General features: G+C 36.3%; 1 protein-coding gene and 1 long non-coding RNA gene across 4 annotated transcripts in view; one reads left to right on the top strand and one right to left on the bottom strand.

Annotated features, from left to right (window-relative positions):
* LOC311285937 overlaps window positions 1–16,130 on the top strand; it is a 458,548-nt gene that overhangs the window by 373,167 nt on the left and 69,251 nt on the right. Inside the window, exon 2 of the long non-coding RNA XR_014626460.1 lies at window positions 12,635–12,764. This is a non-coding gene — a long non-coding RNA (uncharacterized lncRNA). The remainder of the gene's footprint in view (window positions 1–12,634; window positions 12,765–16,130) is intronic.
* The window catches only part of chst10 (carbohydrate sulfotransferase 10), a 69,597-nt gene continuing 57,702 nt past the window's right edge, over window positions 4,236–16,130 (bottom strand). The window contains exons 2-7 of one of the 3 annotated variants that reach the window (XM_084401811.1): window positions 8,685–8,801; window positions 8,120–8,251; window positions 7,866–7,972; window positions 7,494–7,728; window positions 7,246–7,351; window positions 4,236–5,860 (exon numbers count right to left, since the gene is read on the bottom strand). In XM_084401811.1, the coding sequence (XP_084257937.1) occupies window positions 5,311–5,860; window positions 7,246–7,351; window positions 7,494–7,728; window positions 7,866–7,972; window positions 8,120–8,219 (1,098 nt within the window). In that variant the 5' untranslated portion in view covers window positions 8,220–8,251; window positions 8,685–8,801 and the 3' untranslated portion in view covers window positions 4,236–5,310. The remainder of the gene's footprint in view (window positions 5,861–7,245; window positions 7,352–7,493; window positions 7,729–7,865; window positions 7,973–8,119; window positions 8,252–8,684; window positions 8,802–16,130) is intronic. The other 2 variants (XM_084401813.1, XM_084401812.1) reach the window with 2 other exon arrangements.

Here is a 16,130-nt window from a genome sequence, read left to right as displayed (position 1 = left end):
TGAGTGTTTTTAGGATTCAAGAGAGGCGACTTGCCTTTCTGAGGGTGACAGCCTCAGCACTTCATTGTTGTGTGCCGTTATGTACCGTTTCGTCACGTTACAACAAAGAAGTCAGCTTTCATGCTTTCCCCGTTGACGCTGTGGTACGGGCTGAGTGGATGCAGAAGATCCGGAGGGATGACTTCAACCCGACCAAATTTTTAAATGCATATAATTTTCAGTGTATTTCACCTGTGCGTTTCTATGCTTTCTATTACTGCATTTATTTTGTGTAAGTGAGATGAGTAAAGACCATCTGTTTTATAAATCATTATCTGTCTGGTGTTTATAAGCAGCACATACAGTATTTTACTACATGTAAAATATACACAAACTTAGCTATATTAAATTGTTTGTGGTACCTACAGTTAAAAATGTAAATGTAAAATATGTGATGATAATATTGATCGAGCAATTGATATATGCGCAAATTTGAGAAAATAGTATTTATGGAGATAAATTGTAGCCTATCACAGGGCAAACTTGTGAATGTTCACGGTGCATTTTATGCAAACAACTCTAATCGTAGTTGTAACTCTATATTTACAGCTAGACGAGGCTCCTCTTTAGCATTCGGAGAACACGTAAGTGGAACAGGCTAGCAAGTGCACGTCAGTGCGTCATTACGTCAGTGAAAATGAAAAACAGAGCGTTGCTATGGATGCAGTTCTGTTCACTCAGGCAATATAATCGTTTTTAAATCAATAAACTCCTTTTTAATCATATTGATTATTTGACTGTTAAGTGTGTTTAAACAGTGCGGGTCAATTTGACCCATAACATAATGGATGTAATTATTTTTTTAAACAAATGTTTGGTAACGTAAATATATTTACATTTGAAAGCATATTGATCCGTTAACGCTCCGACTCTGTTAACGTCCAACATTTTGAATTTTTTGAACAAGATAGCAAAGCTGCGCGCATAGGATTGTGGGTGATTTGAGAGCGCGAAGAGCGCAAAGGCTACACATATGCATCCTTTCCTGTATATGGGATATTTTTCGAACGAAGGATTCAGTCCTTGGTGGAAATTCCGAGGATCCTCGACATTGGAACAGTCCTTCGACGGATGTCGATGACGTAGCATCCTCGAAATTCTGGCTTCCGAGGATCCTTCCTTGACATTGAGAAACGCCTAGTAAGTTCATCAATCAAACGGTCGTACCATACCCCCCATCCCCCTCCCCCCATCCCCCTCCCATGTTCTTCGAATGGGTGGAGTCAGGGCCAGCGTTGGAGGAAAGAAGGTAGGACCATTTGAGTTGTGTATTTTCAAAATCTGCCGGCCGTTTTGCAAATCCCATACCCTACCTTTAATCTGACTATGCATCCGTGCATTTAATTGCCATTGGCTCGTAATATTTTAAGTGATATAATTGATTCTATAAACAACTATAAGAGATCATTTTCGGCTTTCTCCGGCTCCCTGCACCGGGCGTAATGCGAAACCGGAAGTGTCTACCCCCACACTCGCTGATCGGAAATCCAACATGGCGGCCACGTGCAACTAGCCTATTACTAGAGAGAAGAGCGGCACCATCCCAGGAGGGATGAATACCATCTCTTTTCAACAGGTCAGGTCTGCCTCAAAATCTTTTCCTTTTCTTTTCTCTATGCACGATAGCTTCCGCGTTTTGTCTTAGCCCGCCCAGTTACATCCGGTGCTGCGTCGGAAGCCGTTTTTGCATTAGGTGGAGATAATGGCAAATTACACTCGCTGTTTACAAGAACTTCCAGCGGTTAACGAGAATGATGTTAACAATATTGTGAGGCAGTTAACTGTCACACATAAAAGTAAGAAAGAGAAGTTCTTTAAATTATAAATTTCGAGCTACATCGACAACTTTGAGGGTGAGTATTCTCTCATATTGCGCGAAATCCGACTAGCCAATCAATTTCTAAAATCGTTGTCTCCGTTTCGGAGAAAATGAATTTTATTAAAGTTTTGCCGCTATACACTTCGCTATAGAACGCGCTATGCGGAAGTAAAGATGCCGGCTGAGATCCTTCCGGAAATACGTCAGCAGCGTTCGTGCATAGAGCCTATTGTCTATGAACCCTATATTATTTTACATCATGATGTATTCTTTTGAAAATTATTTATTTTCAAATGTCTGTTGAATGTAGACTCCTCTTAGGAATTTCACCATTCAATGTGAATTTATCTGAGAATATTCTTAAATAAGGAAATGTATTCAGTGATTGGTCCATGCCTATGTCGACCTCCAAAATCCTGTTTGTGGCACAACAAAGTGTTGTGAATCATCAGACTGACAGACTGACTGATTTAGTCCTACACTTCACTTAAATTAAGACTGAGATGTTTGATAACTAACTTTTAAGTGCAGCTTTGAGGCAAGATTTTTTTTTACTCTTAAGTAAAAATTCTTATCAGTGTTGTTGTGAGTAATTCTCAGAGGCTTGATAAATACGGGCACAGTCCGTGCTTATATAATTGCTTTATATAAGTGCCATTTTAGTCTTAAGTGCTGAGAATTCATGAAATTTACTCCTACTTTCAAACTTAAATATAAAAGCAAGTTATCAAATTTCTTAAAGTTAAGAATCACTCTTACTCCCCCAGTTATTTAAGACAACTCGAAAGGTTTCTCAAGTGGTTAGGAGTTGCCAGTAGGGGCTTGTGATGGCACTGAGGAGACAGAGATGTGCCCCAATCTTTCAGGAGAGGAAGAATGTTTCTGATGACGAGCAGTTAATCAAACGGTATCGTTTGGACAGAGCAGACATTATCTTTGTCAGCGCTAGTTAATGTTGGGCTGAACTTGCCTTTTATAACATGTTTCTGCTGTTCGACTAATTCAGCAAGCAGTGGCGCTTCTTCCTCCTGCCAGTTAGTTTTTTTTATTTTGGGGAATCCATGGTGGCTGATTATATAATAAAATCTAGGCTATATGTGTAGGCATGTCAGTTAACAGCACACCTGTTTAAAATGTGTAATTAAGACATGGTGGAAAACGTGTTTATCCTTCATTTTCAATGTGTATATCATAATCTATACTCTTGAAAATTATTTATTGTCAAATGTGTGTTGAATGTAAACTCCTCTTAGGAATTCACCATTCAATGTGAATTTATCTGAGAATATTCTTAAATAAGGAAATCTATTTGTGATTGGTCCATGCCTATGTCGTCATCCAAAATCTATTTTGTGGCACAGCAAAGTGTTGTGAATCATCTCTAAGACTGACACTTAAGATTTAATCCTACACTTCACTTAAATTACGACTGAGATGCTTGATAACTAACTTTTAAGTGCAGCTTTGAGCCAAGAATTGTTTTAATCTTTAAGTCAATTCGTGGCAGTGTTCTTGTGATTAATTCTCAGAGGCTTGATAATAATGTTGATCTCATTGAGTCCATCTGGGTTTATATGAAGAAACAGAAAAAACTGAGGCAGACTAAATCCAAAACTGCGCCAACGTCTCCAAGACACTTGAAGAAACTTACCTGCAAAGCTACAGTACTGTGAAAAGCTTTATAAATATAAATTGTTCAACAAATATACTGTCATTAAAATATGTTCATTTTAAAAATACAGAAACAAAACTATTTTAAAAAGTACTCTTCAAGAAAGCATTGAATGAGATCCCATAATAATTTAATAAAGCTTTACAGTAGCAATAATAAATATATTTTACTATATTTAATATATATATTAATTATTATTATATTTTTATTATATTATTATATAAATATGATGGTTTCATTATTAAATATAGTGATTATCTCTAAGGTGGACACTAGTCTTGCTGTAATAGTCGGTGATTATTTATTCATTACATCACTTGCCCACCTCGGCACCGACCGATTTCATTTATCACGAGAGTGAGGAGCTGACTGACAAGACCATGGCGGAAGATTTGGTTTCAAAGTAAAATGTAAAAGTGATTATTTGCCAATATTTTGTATATAAACCCAATGCTAGTAGGGAAATTATAAGATGTGTAAAGTTGAAGGCTTGATTTTGAAGCTGTAAAAAAAATTAAAGTTCCATTCTTGTGCATGATCAACATGTTGACCACAGGCCTCAGATAATTACAAAATCCATCTCTACAGTCAATTTTAAAAAAGGTTCATAAAGGAACCTTGACAGTAGGCCAGGTTCTAATATGAACCCTTTTGACCACAAGAAAGTTTTTTTTTTTAATAACTGCCAAATACCAAGGGATTTTTATAGAACCTGTAAGTTCAACTTTGACCTTTTATTGATAGGCAAAAGTTCATTAAAGTGCACTTTAAAATTATTTTTTCTTTCTAAGATCACTATATCCCAAATCATAATGTACTGAACCTAGAATATTCGTCTAATATCAATATATGCAAATATTGAGCACAAAATTCTCCACAGCAACAGTGCATTCCTATGGATCTACATATTCATACTGGGGATAAACATTTGCCCACCAAAAATTACTTTTATCATGGCGTTGAGCTATTCTGAAAGTCATAATCTGATTTAAAGGTAGCTTTGTAAAATAGAAACATATTGGAAGAGTATATTCTAACACTGATAGTGTATATAAGGTTAGTTTCTAGATAAAGGCTGATCTATTATAGAGAATGAAAATAAAACTGAACATTAAGATCAAAATTATAAGATTATAAGTACTACCATACTTTAATAATAAAAAGGTTTGAACATTCTTGATGTTATTAGAGGTGATAGAGAGGACACTTTATTTTGGTATGTGAGTCCATAGGTAAACTGGCATTAAAAAAGAAAAAGAAAAAACTCACAAGGTGTCCAAAGATATGGTCAACATTTTAACTTAACTTTTTTAAATTCTATTTTATAATATAATAGTATATACTTTGTCTGAAATCAGTTAATGAAATCCATAAAACTTTTCTGATTAATATTATGGCACTTAATTATATAGCAAATACATTAATTACCATCAAGTTTAGACTCTAAAACCAGTGACAAGTAGTAAAAACATAAACTAAAAACAAAACAGAACAATAAACTTTACGGTTGCACTGTTGGATCCTAGTAATTTATGGTTGAAGTTACCCACTAGTGCAGATCCCTGACCAAGCCAAATCCAAACATCATGTAAATACATATATATTTGTATGTGTAAAGTAACCAATTATGTCTCAGATAAGTGCAAAAGAATAATATATACTCCATCATGTAGGGCAGGCAATTGAGTTCTATTTTTGAGGCAACCACATTTTTATCAGTAAGCTAAAAGGTCCAAGAGATCCATAAAAAATAGGCTAAAAATATCAGGACATCTCTACATCAGTCCAATAAGAAGGCAGGTCTCTGGTAATCAAACAGGCTGAAATCTCCCTGGTAGTGAGCATAGAGGCGATGAACATCTCGTTGGCTGATTCCAGTAAAATAGCGTTCCACCTTGGTGCGATTGTAGCGGGTTATCCCTGGTGGGATATTGGGGTATGACACCAGGTCAGCAATACCAGCAGCTTTTAGAATATAAGGAGCATCAAACTCCAGAGTCTCATGATGTCCCACGACATTGTAGGAAATATCACAAGGAGCACACAGCTCAGCATATGTCAGCCAGTGAATAATGTGGTCACCAAACTGCCTGTCCAAGTGCTGTCTTCCTGGCTTGTCACCTAAGTACCGAACAAAGTCTTCAAACTGAAGACCCACACTTTCACCATCATCATGGTGACTTTTGCGATATTTGCGAATGATGGCTGGGGCAATGTCATGTTTGTACCAGGGTTCAAATCTTGGGTTCTTCACAAACTTGTCCTTGAACGCAGATATGAGGCGCTCAAATGGGTCTCTGACAATAAAAAACTTGAAATAGGTATTCAATCTGTGAACCAAAAAATAACACAATTTCAGGATAACAGTATCTTATCAGACATGTAACAAAACATGCCACAATATTACTTGCCATTAGTTTCCGAACACACATCTCCAACCAGTGGTGTAATTTTGTTTTAAAAAGTGGGTGGGACAAGTGTGTGGGAGGGAGGAGGTTGCTATAGAATGCTAAGATATACTGTATATGTGTACAATAACAATTTTCAAAAGAAAACAAAAAAAACATTACAATGTCCAGAAATCAATTTCAATAGTACATTGGGTTTAATTTGCCATTTAATAAGATCTACTAATATATATTGTTAGTGCCTACTGATAATGTAGTGTAATTCACAGTTCTGCGCATGCAGAAATCATGGACCGTCACTGTGCTACAGTCTGAAGCCAGGGCCCTCTTCAGCAAACACTGAATCAAATTTTAACTTTAAATGTGAGCTAGTATAGCTCATTGGCTGCAGATAGGTCAGAGGCAAATCAGCTTACACCATGCAGTATTCAATATAATTGCTAGCAAATTACATGTCAAAGACCAGCTTATGCCATTTAGAGTTTCCTGACAGAATTGTTTTAATATTTTGACAAATGTCTCAGTGTATTTTTATCCATACAATGAAAGTCAATGGGGTCCAATGTTGTTTGGACCCCAAACGTTCTTCAAAATATCATCTTTTGTGTTCTTCAAAAGAAAGTCTATATCAGCCTATTGTGGACAAATTGTACAGCTGATGAAGTTGACAAGTCTAGTCATGCCACTATATCTGGCAGTGCATAATGAGAAAAAGAACACAAATCTGTGAGAAAAAGGTAGCAGCAGGATATTGCACCAAAATGTAGGTAATTCATTTGTATGTACACACAATTTAGGTTTGCAGACCTGTATTTTGTTTTGTACCAATTGTTTTTCTTAGTTCGGTAAAGTTTAGTAGGGCTCAACAATAAGGATTGCCCACTGGTCTGGAGCCAGTGTAAGAAACAGACAGTTTCAGGCTAGTTGGATGCATCAGTAAAAATGTGTTAAAAAATACACAGCCTTTTTCAGCAAAAGTGTGAGAAATTTATGTGGCTACATTTTAGCCATCTTGTTATCTTTTCTTAGACAACTAAAATATGATATTTTGTTAAATGACCAAACATTGTAATGAAAACGTAGCATATAAAAATATTTATAGAAAAAAATAGCTAAAAATGAAACCTGATGATTCTTTTTTGCCAAGCCCACTGAAAATGTTGGAATCTAAACTACTAACCCGACTGGCCAGCTAATCAATCAATCAATCAATAATAATGTTGATTGTTGATCCCTGTTTAGTAAAAAAAAGAAAAAAACAGGGATCATGAAACAATCATTTTTTTGTAAGGTGAACTTATGTAAACCTTTGATGGATTTCTGTGTCAGTCATAGAGGACAGGCGAGGTAAGCCATTTCTTTCATGGTCATGAACCATGTTCTCTGGAATAGCTTCAACCTTCGAGAACTTTCCTGAAACACAAAAAAAATGTTGAAGTTCAAGAAAGATATACAGTTTTTCCAATATGTAATTTTACAGGTCTAATTTGGTTTATTATGGTTAATTTTTGATTTATCAAATGTACAAGTTACTTAACCTGAAGACATTTCTCACCATTGAGGACAATTAGAACCTTCTTCCACTGTGTGTTTCCAACTTTGGGTGTCTGACAGAAGAGAATCTTGTGCTTGTCACACACAAAAATGCGGTCCAAGACAAACTTGCCCACAGTTGTGTGGGTGAGGTTCCAAAGAGATGAATTTCTGCAAACAGTTGTTAACAGCTCCAAACGCTTCTCATTCACTGACTGCCAGTCTATGGGCTCCACCACAGAGGGACTAACTGAGGACTAAGTCACAACACAATCAACACACATGCACATATACATGACACCCAAAAACAGATCATATATAACAATGAACAATTTAAGTTGTTTTTGAATAAAGCAAATAAGTGAACCCAATGTACACAGACAAACTGATTCACCAATATATATGGCTGTGATGCTCCCTTGTCTGGCCACTGGACAGAAGGGAGTTTCGTCGTAACAGAAGGCATGGTCCAAACAAACATGTCTGTCCTCCCCGCAAAGTCTGAAAATATATTGAGGGGAAACTGTCAGAGTGCCTTATGGGCAGTGAACATAACAGTGACTTTTTAAATGACAAATGCAACAAAGGTAGACACTTTAAACCAATTTCTCTACACGGAAATGCTGACATAATGTGATAAACACATACCACCTGGTATTCTGAAGCTGAAGTTGATGAACTTGCTGACGAACATAAGGATGAGTAGCACCCAGCCACAAGCACCAACCAGCAACCAATGACGACGCATTATTGGCACATGGACAGGCAAAAAAAAAAGTCCTACAATAAAAACATATTTCAGGTGAGAAAATAATGAGTTACTATTTATTACTATAGTTGCTATATTATACTATATATATTACTATTTGGCATTGAACATATTAAAAATAATTAACGTAATTAACAAAGCATCCATCTTTTCAATTCCTAAAACATGCCATGCCATATATATATAATTTTTTATATTATATATAAATATTTTATATATAAATAACACATTTTTCTTAAATATATACATGCATGTGTGTGTATTTATATACAAAATAATTATACACAGTACACAAACATTTAATATGTAAACACAAACTTTTTTTTTTTTTTTTTGGATGCGATTAATCGTTGCCCAGCACTAATTTTAAGCTATTTGACAATATTTTTCTCACATCCTTTGATTTAACATTACAGTATATCACGCTATCTGTGTGCTTCTCACCAGCTCTGTGAACCAACAGAGATCAACCAGGATGGTCTGCATGTATCCAGCCGTGCTCAAAGCCTCATCCTCCTCTTTGGCACACTTATTTCACACTTATCAGTAGCATTCTTGTCTCTGTGATTAAAACAAGCAGGTGTAAGTTTTTATTTTTTCATTTTTTATTACTTATGAAAACTGTTGCCTCTGGCTTGCTTAGTTGCTGACACTTAATATTTAACAATAGTATTGATTTGACTGCACTGACACTACTGGATGAGAACTGAACTGACCTGGATGATGACATCACTGTTTTCTGTAGAACGGCTTTGTAGATTAAATTAACTAATTTAATAATTGATGATCTTTACAAGGAAACTGAATCAACACTGAACTGACTTCAGCTGAACAATGACACTGTTTTCTTTTAGAGCTGCTGTACAGTCGAAATTAACAGTCGAAATTATCATTGAATCATTTTCCTGTTATCACTGTAAAGCTGTTTTGAAACAATCTGTATGTATAAAGTGCTATATAAATAAAGGTGATTTGACTTTTGAATACTACAGGGAAAAGTGAACTAACATTCAAAAAGGTAGATCTGACAGAATACTGACAAAGAATTAAGACAATAAAAGGCACAGCTTAATGTCACATTTATTATAATTAAGTTTACTTAAATTAAAAGTTGTTTTAACATTTAATGTTCTGTAATTATTAATAAATAAAAAAAACAATTTGATATTTTGCATTTCAGGCCTGGCTTTCAATAATACTGCAATTGTGGCTTTAATTGGCCATTTTATCTCTATATAATTTTATATATATATATAATTTAATAGAAGCATTAGTATAAGTATTGGTATCAATGATACTGCCCTTCATTCATAGTACTTCACGGTAAAAAAAAAAAAAAATGCAATTAAACAAATATTTAAATTATCAAATATTTAAAATAAAAGACCACATGTCTGAAACACTTTTAATATGAGTGTATCAGATGAACCAGATACCATATAATAAAATGAATAATTTTATTTTTAACAATAGATATGCAAGCGTAAATATCACAACTAATAAATAAACATACACTGCTAATCATTAACTAATGCCCAAAAAGTAAGATACTAAAGAAGAGAAGAGAAGGCAACAGCAGGTGGATAATTGTTTGATTCCCTGTCCATTTTGCATGTCCTGTAGGGTTTTAAGTTTTTGGACTTTTGACTTGACTTGAGGTGCAGCTATTAAAGACCGATACTCTGGGTTCTGTTTTCTGTGCACTTGTGTATAGACCTCCCAGATTTAAAAAGGACTTCATCCAACAATGTTCTGATTTTCTCTCTAGACTAGTATCTCGTTGTAATATAATTAATAAAGGATATTACAATGATAATGCAAATAATGCAACGATAATGAAAATCACCCAAAAGAGACCTATGAGATCTGAGTTTTTAAATTTTTTCCTTAAAGGGGTCATATAATGCCATTTTTGTACAAGCTAATATGATTCTTTAGGGTCTAAATTAAAAGTTTGTAATATGCTTTAATTAAAAATTCTCATTAGTATTGTAAGAAAACACAAATTTTACCTGGTCAAAAACAGCTCTGTTTTCAGCACGCCGTTTAAGTGCATGTGTCTTTAAATGATAATGAGCTTTGCTCACCCCGCCCCTCTGTTCTGTGGGCGTTTTGCCACAACAACACATGTGGAGTGTTGCCTTGACAACAGTTGAGGGTATATTTTGAAAAATGGCAGCGGGAGTCTCTGAGGACACTGTGCAACCGTATCAATTTGAACCGGAGTCAGAAAACAGGACGTTTCTGAATGGTTGCTTAACGTAATGTCACTTTGATCTATCTTTGTATGTACTGGCAGGGTAGAGTAGTGAGATACGAACCCTATGTGTGTTTACTGATGTATACGTTAGTTCACTGACAGATTGATGTTACAGATAATGGTCATGAAAAACTTTTTTTCGGTAAATGTAGGCTTGTCAGTGATGCCTAACGTTATCTATGCAGTGTTAGGTACAACTGTCAGGGCTGAAGCACTAAAATAAAATTTTACTGATCTGTTTAAAAAATAACCAGTCTGTGAGACTATGACTGTTATTAGGCACATAAACAACACATACTCAGACAGGAGCTAATACCGTTTTCAATGTTCTCGTTGATAAAGCAGTCTGGTGTGTGAAATGATTTGCGCAAACATGAAAGCATTGACATTGATCGTGGGGAATATTCCCTTCAAAAACAAAACTCAGCCACTGCGTCTTCAGCGGTTCGGATTTAGGAACATCAAAATGACTGCTGTGTTCGTTATTACTATAGACAGTATAAGATTATTACACCCAAGAACAGAACACCACAATCGCCAGCATATCAACAATGCGGACTATGATGACAGCTCGCTCACGAGCGAGGGCGGGTCTGTGTTGAAACGCTGCTGTCAATCAACAATCGTGGGAGGGGCGTCCGATCTTGTGACGTCACAAATTCGAATGGCTTGATTTGAGACGGGGGGAAACATTTAAGGAGATTTAAAAAGTTTTGATATTTATGCAAATTAGCACATCTGTAATTAGATCATGCACCGTTTGTCCATGTTAACAAACAATTTCAAAAAACTTGTAATACATTTTTTTGTTTGTCTTGATATAAGTAATCAACTCAGTAATTTTCATGGTGATATCTAAAGGTAAAATTTTTTACCCTATTCATGTGAGAAAAATAATGAATAGGCGTATGAATAGGCTATATTTGGGTCTTTTTCGGAACTTTCCCCTAATGGGATTCTTCGGGGCATTTTTTTCCTTACTCAGGACATATGGAGGATACAAAATCAGTTGAGTTTGATTCTGTTGCAATTTGTTCACCCTTTTTTTCTAAAATGCCTGGACTATATATGACCCCTTTAAAGTTGAGCAGATCAGATGTGCTATTGTACGTGTTTCATCTGCCACCAAATACTTCACAGCCTAATTTCCTGACTCATTTTGAAACAGCCACACCAACACAGTTCTTGCCAAAATGAAGTGTTGTGGCTGCAAACTGGCTATTCTCTCTACACATTTTTGTAAAGATGTTTTTACTACAGTGAGTTCCAGTGTGTCAGATAAAATTAACAGCTCCTTGATGAACAGAGGTGTTCCAAGCAATTTTAAACATGTGATCCTTCATCCCTTATAAAAAAAAGCTCTACTTGCATTTTAATAATTTTAATACCTTAGACGTGTTTTAGAACCAGTAAGTCTCCTTACAGTAAAGTCGATCTTTAACAGTTTACACGTTTTCGTTTATTTTCTCTATGGAGAACATGAAATATTATTAAAATAGTTTAAGTTGACATTAAACATGACATTTTTTTTTTTTCATCTGATTTAGTTTTTTTTTTTTTTTTTTTGTCAAATAAAATATGATTTATGGTGATCGAGATCTGCCAGCAACAGCACATTTTCCCACTTGGGCGAACAATTCACGAACAGCTTTCCTTGTGCATGAAATCCCCTATACCAATAAGAATGCAGAACAATGATGCTGATGCATAACAACAGAGCGTATACGTGCCAAAGCTGTTATGGATCCGCTTACACAAAACCCTCCGTAACTGGCACAGATTTTAAAGAAATTACAGTCTTTGGGCAAATAAATAAATATACACTCACCTAAAGGATTATTAGGAACACCTGTTCAATTTCTCGCAATTATCTAATCAACCAATGACATGGCAGTTGCTTCAATGCATTTAGGGGTGTGGTCCTGGTCAAGACAATCTCCTGAACTCCAAACTGAATGTCAGAATGGGAAAGAAAGGTGATTTAAGCAATTTTGAGCGTGGCATGGTTGTTGGTGCCAGACGGGCCGGTCTGAGTATTTCACAATCTGCTCAGTTACTGGGATTTTCACGCACAACCATTTCTAGGGTTTACAAAGAATGGTGTGAAAAGGGAAAAACATCCAGTATGCGGCAGTCCTGTGGGCGAAAATGCCTTGTTGATGCTAGAGGTCAGAGGAGAATGGGCCGACTGATTCAAGCTGATAGAAGAGCAACTTTGACTGAAATAACCACTCGTTACAACCGAGGTATGCAGCAAAGCATTTGTGAAGCCACAACACGCACAACCTTGAGGCGGATGGGCTACAACAGCAGAAGACCCCACCGGGTACCACTCATCTCCACTACAAATAGGAAAAAGAGGCTACAATTTGCACAAGCTCACCAAAATTGGACAGTTGAAGACTGGAAAAATGTTTGTCTCTGGAAAAATGAGTCTCGATTTCTGTTGAGACATTCAGATGGTAGAGTCAGAATTTGGCGTAAACAGAATGAGAACATGGATCCATCATGCCTTGTTACCACTGTGCAGGCTGGTGGTGGTGGTGTAATGGTGTGGGGGATGTTTTCTTGGCACACTTTAGGCCCCTTAGTGTCAATTGGGCATCGTTTTAATGCCACGGCCTACCTGAGCATTGTTTCTGACCATGTCCATCCCTTTATGACCACCATGTACCCATCCTCTGATGGCTACTTCCAGCAGAATAATGCACCATGTCACAAAGCTCGAATCATTTCAAATTGGTTTCTTGAACATGACAATGAGTTCACTGTACTAAAATGGCCCCCACAGTCACCAGATCTCAACCCAATAGAGCATCTTTGGGATGTGGTGGAACGGGAGCTTCGTGCCCTGGATGTGCATCCCACAAATCTCCATCAACTGCAAGATGCTATCCTATCAATATGGGCCAACATTTCTAAAGAATGCTTTCAGCACCTTGTTGAATCAATGCCACGTAGAATTAAGGCAGTTCTGAAGGCGAAAGGGGGTCAAACACAGTATTAGTATGGTGTTCCTAATAATCCTTTAGGTGAGTGTATGTTACACCTCAAATGACAAGAGATTTTATAGTCATTTATAGTGTTAATATTAATTAGTGAGTCCACAAACTCGTTCTCTCAAATGGCTTGGGAATGAAGAGCATTCGCACCTTATATGACCTGCATGCCTCTGCCATAAACTTTGGTGGTGGCAGACGAGGACAGTCATCCACACACACAGGACAAAGTACCCTACCCATGTAAAAAGTCACAGAGTGATTGATTTGATAAGTCAGTAATAAAATGAACAACAAAGTAACACATTACATAAAAAGTGATGTCTATTATTTTGCATTTACAATAAGACTTAATGCACAGATCATCTGACATATACTTTACGATTGTTTTGTTCCATTGCTATTGTTAGGGCTGCACGATTAATCTTATTTTCATCACAATAATGATTTCTGCTTCTCTTGATAAATTAAAAATAATCATCACAATATTTGCCCGTTGATTATTTGTCCTAAAAACGTTAAGACATTTTCGTTATCTTGATGTCAAGAGAATTATTCCTCCAAACTGTGCTTTTCTAATAAAAAGATATATTTTCTGCCCAGTGTTTTACTTAATCTTCTCAATCTGACAAAAAATGCAATGACAAACATGCATGTTAGAGTTTAGTGATGTTCACTGTGAAATTCTGTTTGAATGAAAGTGTCACAGCCAGTATGTGTTTCTTCACTAGGCTGATTGTGCTATTAGCTGCTACTAAATCTGCAAGCAAACCTTCTCTGTGACAAACTTCAATAAATCCATGATTCTTGACCATATTGTGTGTGTAAGAATTGAGAAATTAGGAAATGCCGGACAGTCTGGTTGAAGAGCGACCAGACCCTGAGAGGACAAAGGACCTCTCTGGAAATTACCATTTGAACTCACCATTTGAGAGGCAAAGTCTCACCTCAGAACACATCTCTCCCCCTCTTGCCCACTCCCCCTCTCTCATGCTGAGACCACATGTAAATCATCCAAAAATCTATATGGTTTAATGTTAACAATTATTATCCAGTTTTATACATGTTTGGTATCATTTAAAATGTCACAGTGCAACTGATACAAATGTCTCATTTCCAAATAAGTAAAACAAAAGGTAATAAGGTTTTTAAGAGTTTAGGGATAACTGGCACACAAGGGAAGGTGGTCTATAGACAAATGGTCTCCTACCCCCCCCAAAAGGTGTAACTTCTGAATGCAAATTTCCATTGTTAAAAGATGTTTCCAAGTGAAAGAGGTCCTGACTATATAATGAAATGCAGCAGGGGATTCGGGGCCTTTTTGTAACTCAAGTTGGCCCATGATGCTAAGAGTGACTCTTACTTATAGAGTAAATTCTTAGCATCATGTATCTTAATGTTGGGTTTGCATCTATTCTCTTTATTCCAGAGCATTTGATGTTTTATATCGATTATCTTTATATTGATTATGAAATTGGCATGATACATTTACCTGACATAATAAATTGTTACATTTGATTATTCTAACTGACTTTGATTATTTTCATTAGAGTTAAAAGGAATAGTCAAACATTCGCTCACATTTAATGATGCACAGATATCATTAAAACCTTTTCATTTATGGAGTCAGATGAAATAATGAGAAAATACATATTCAAATGTATTACATTTAATCAAAAAATACTTTGCCTCGAGAAAAGACAGTAACACGTTAAGACCTTCCGTGCTGGTCGGATGCCGGACTTTGGGCAGATTGAGCGTGAGTTTACATGTGTGATTATTGTTGGTGAATAAATGCGGTCCATGCAACGATCTACAATACAAAGTAAAAATTTAACACAATTTGGAATTTTTGGAATTAATATTAGGAATTTCACTATTCACATTTTAGCTTTTGAGAGAAGCTTCTTAAGCTCATCCATTAAGTTTCGAATTTCGCTGCGTTCCAAAGTTCAAGTTTGGTGAACCCTGACCTGCAAAATCATGTGAAGACGTGTGACCAGTAAAAGATCCTCGTCTGAATTAAAAGAACACATATTTGTAGTTGAGTAGATTGTATATTTTTACATTTTGAATGTATTACTATTTGTTATATGTTGAATTCATGTTTATGGGGGGGGGGGGGACTCTGTGTCAAGCTGCTGGCTTACGAGCCTCCTAGACGAAATGCTTTAAAGGGGTGGTATTATGCCCTTTTCACAAGATATAAAATAAGTCTTTGATGTCCCCAGAGTGTGTATGTGAAGTTTTAGCTCAAAATACCCAACAGATATTTTTATATTGCATGGTTATCCAATATTTTGGCGAATCCAAGATGGCGGACTGAGCTGCAGACGTGTTTGTTATCGTTCCATGTAAATACCTCGTATATATTGTACACATTGTTTCTTTCTTTCTTGTTCAGTCCTCTTTATTCGTTTTTGCCTCGTTTATTCTTTACTTTTTTGTCTCTTATTTTAATCGTATTTACGCACTAAGCAGCCGATTTTACTGGGTTTACTTACTTCTGGCCCAGCTGTGACGGTCAGCAGTATTGGCGCTGGGAGCCGATCTGTGCCAGGGGATCTGTGCTAGCTGCGTTTCACCCAGCCAAGCTATGGGTAGTGCCCGGGTCCTTCATACCTTCTACGG

The sequence above is a fragment of the Rutilus rutilus genome (assembly GCF_951802725.1).
Source record: "Rutilus rutilus genome assembly, chromosome: 2".
Taxonomy (NCBI): Eukaryota; Metazoa; Chordata; class Actinopteri; order Cypriniformes; family Leuciscidae; genus Rutilus; species Rutilus rutilus.
Note: the sequence above shows the minus strand (reverse complement) of the source record. Positions and strands in the feature narration are given on the sequence as shown.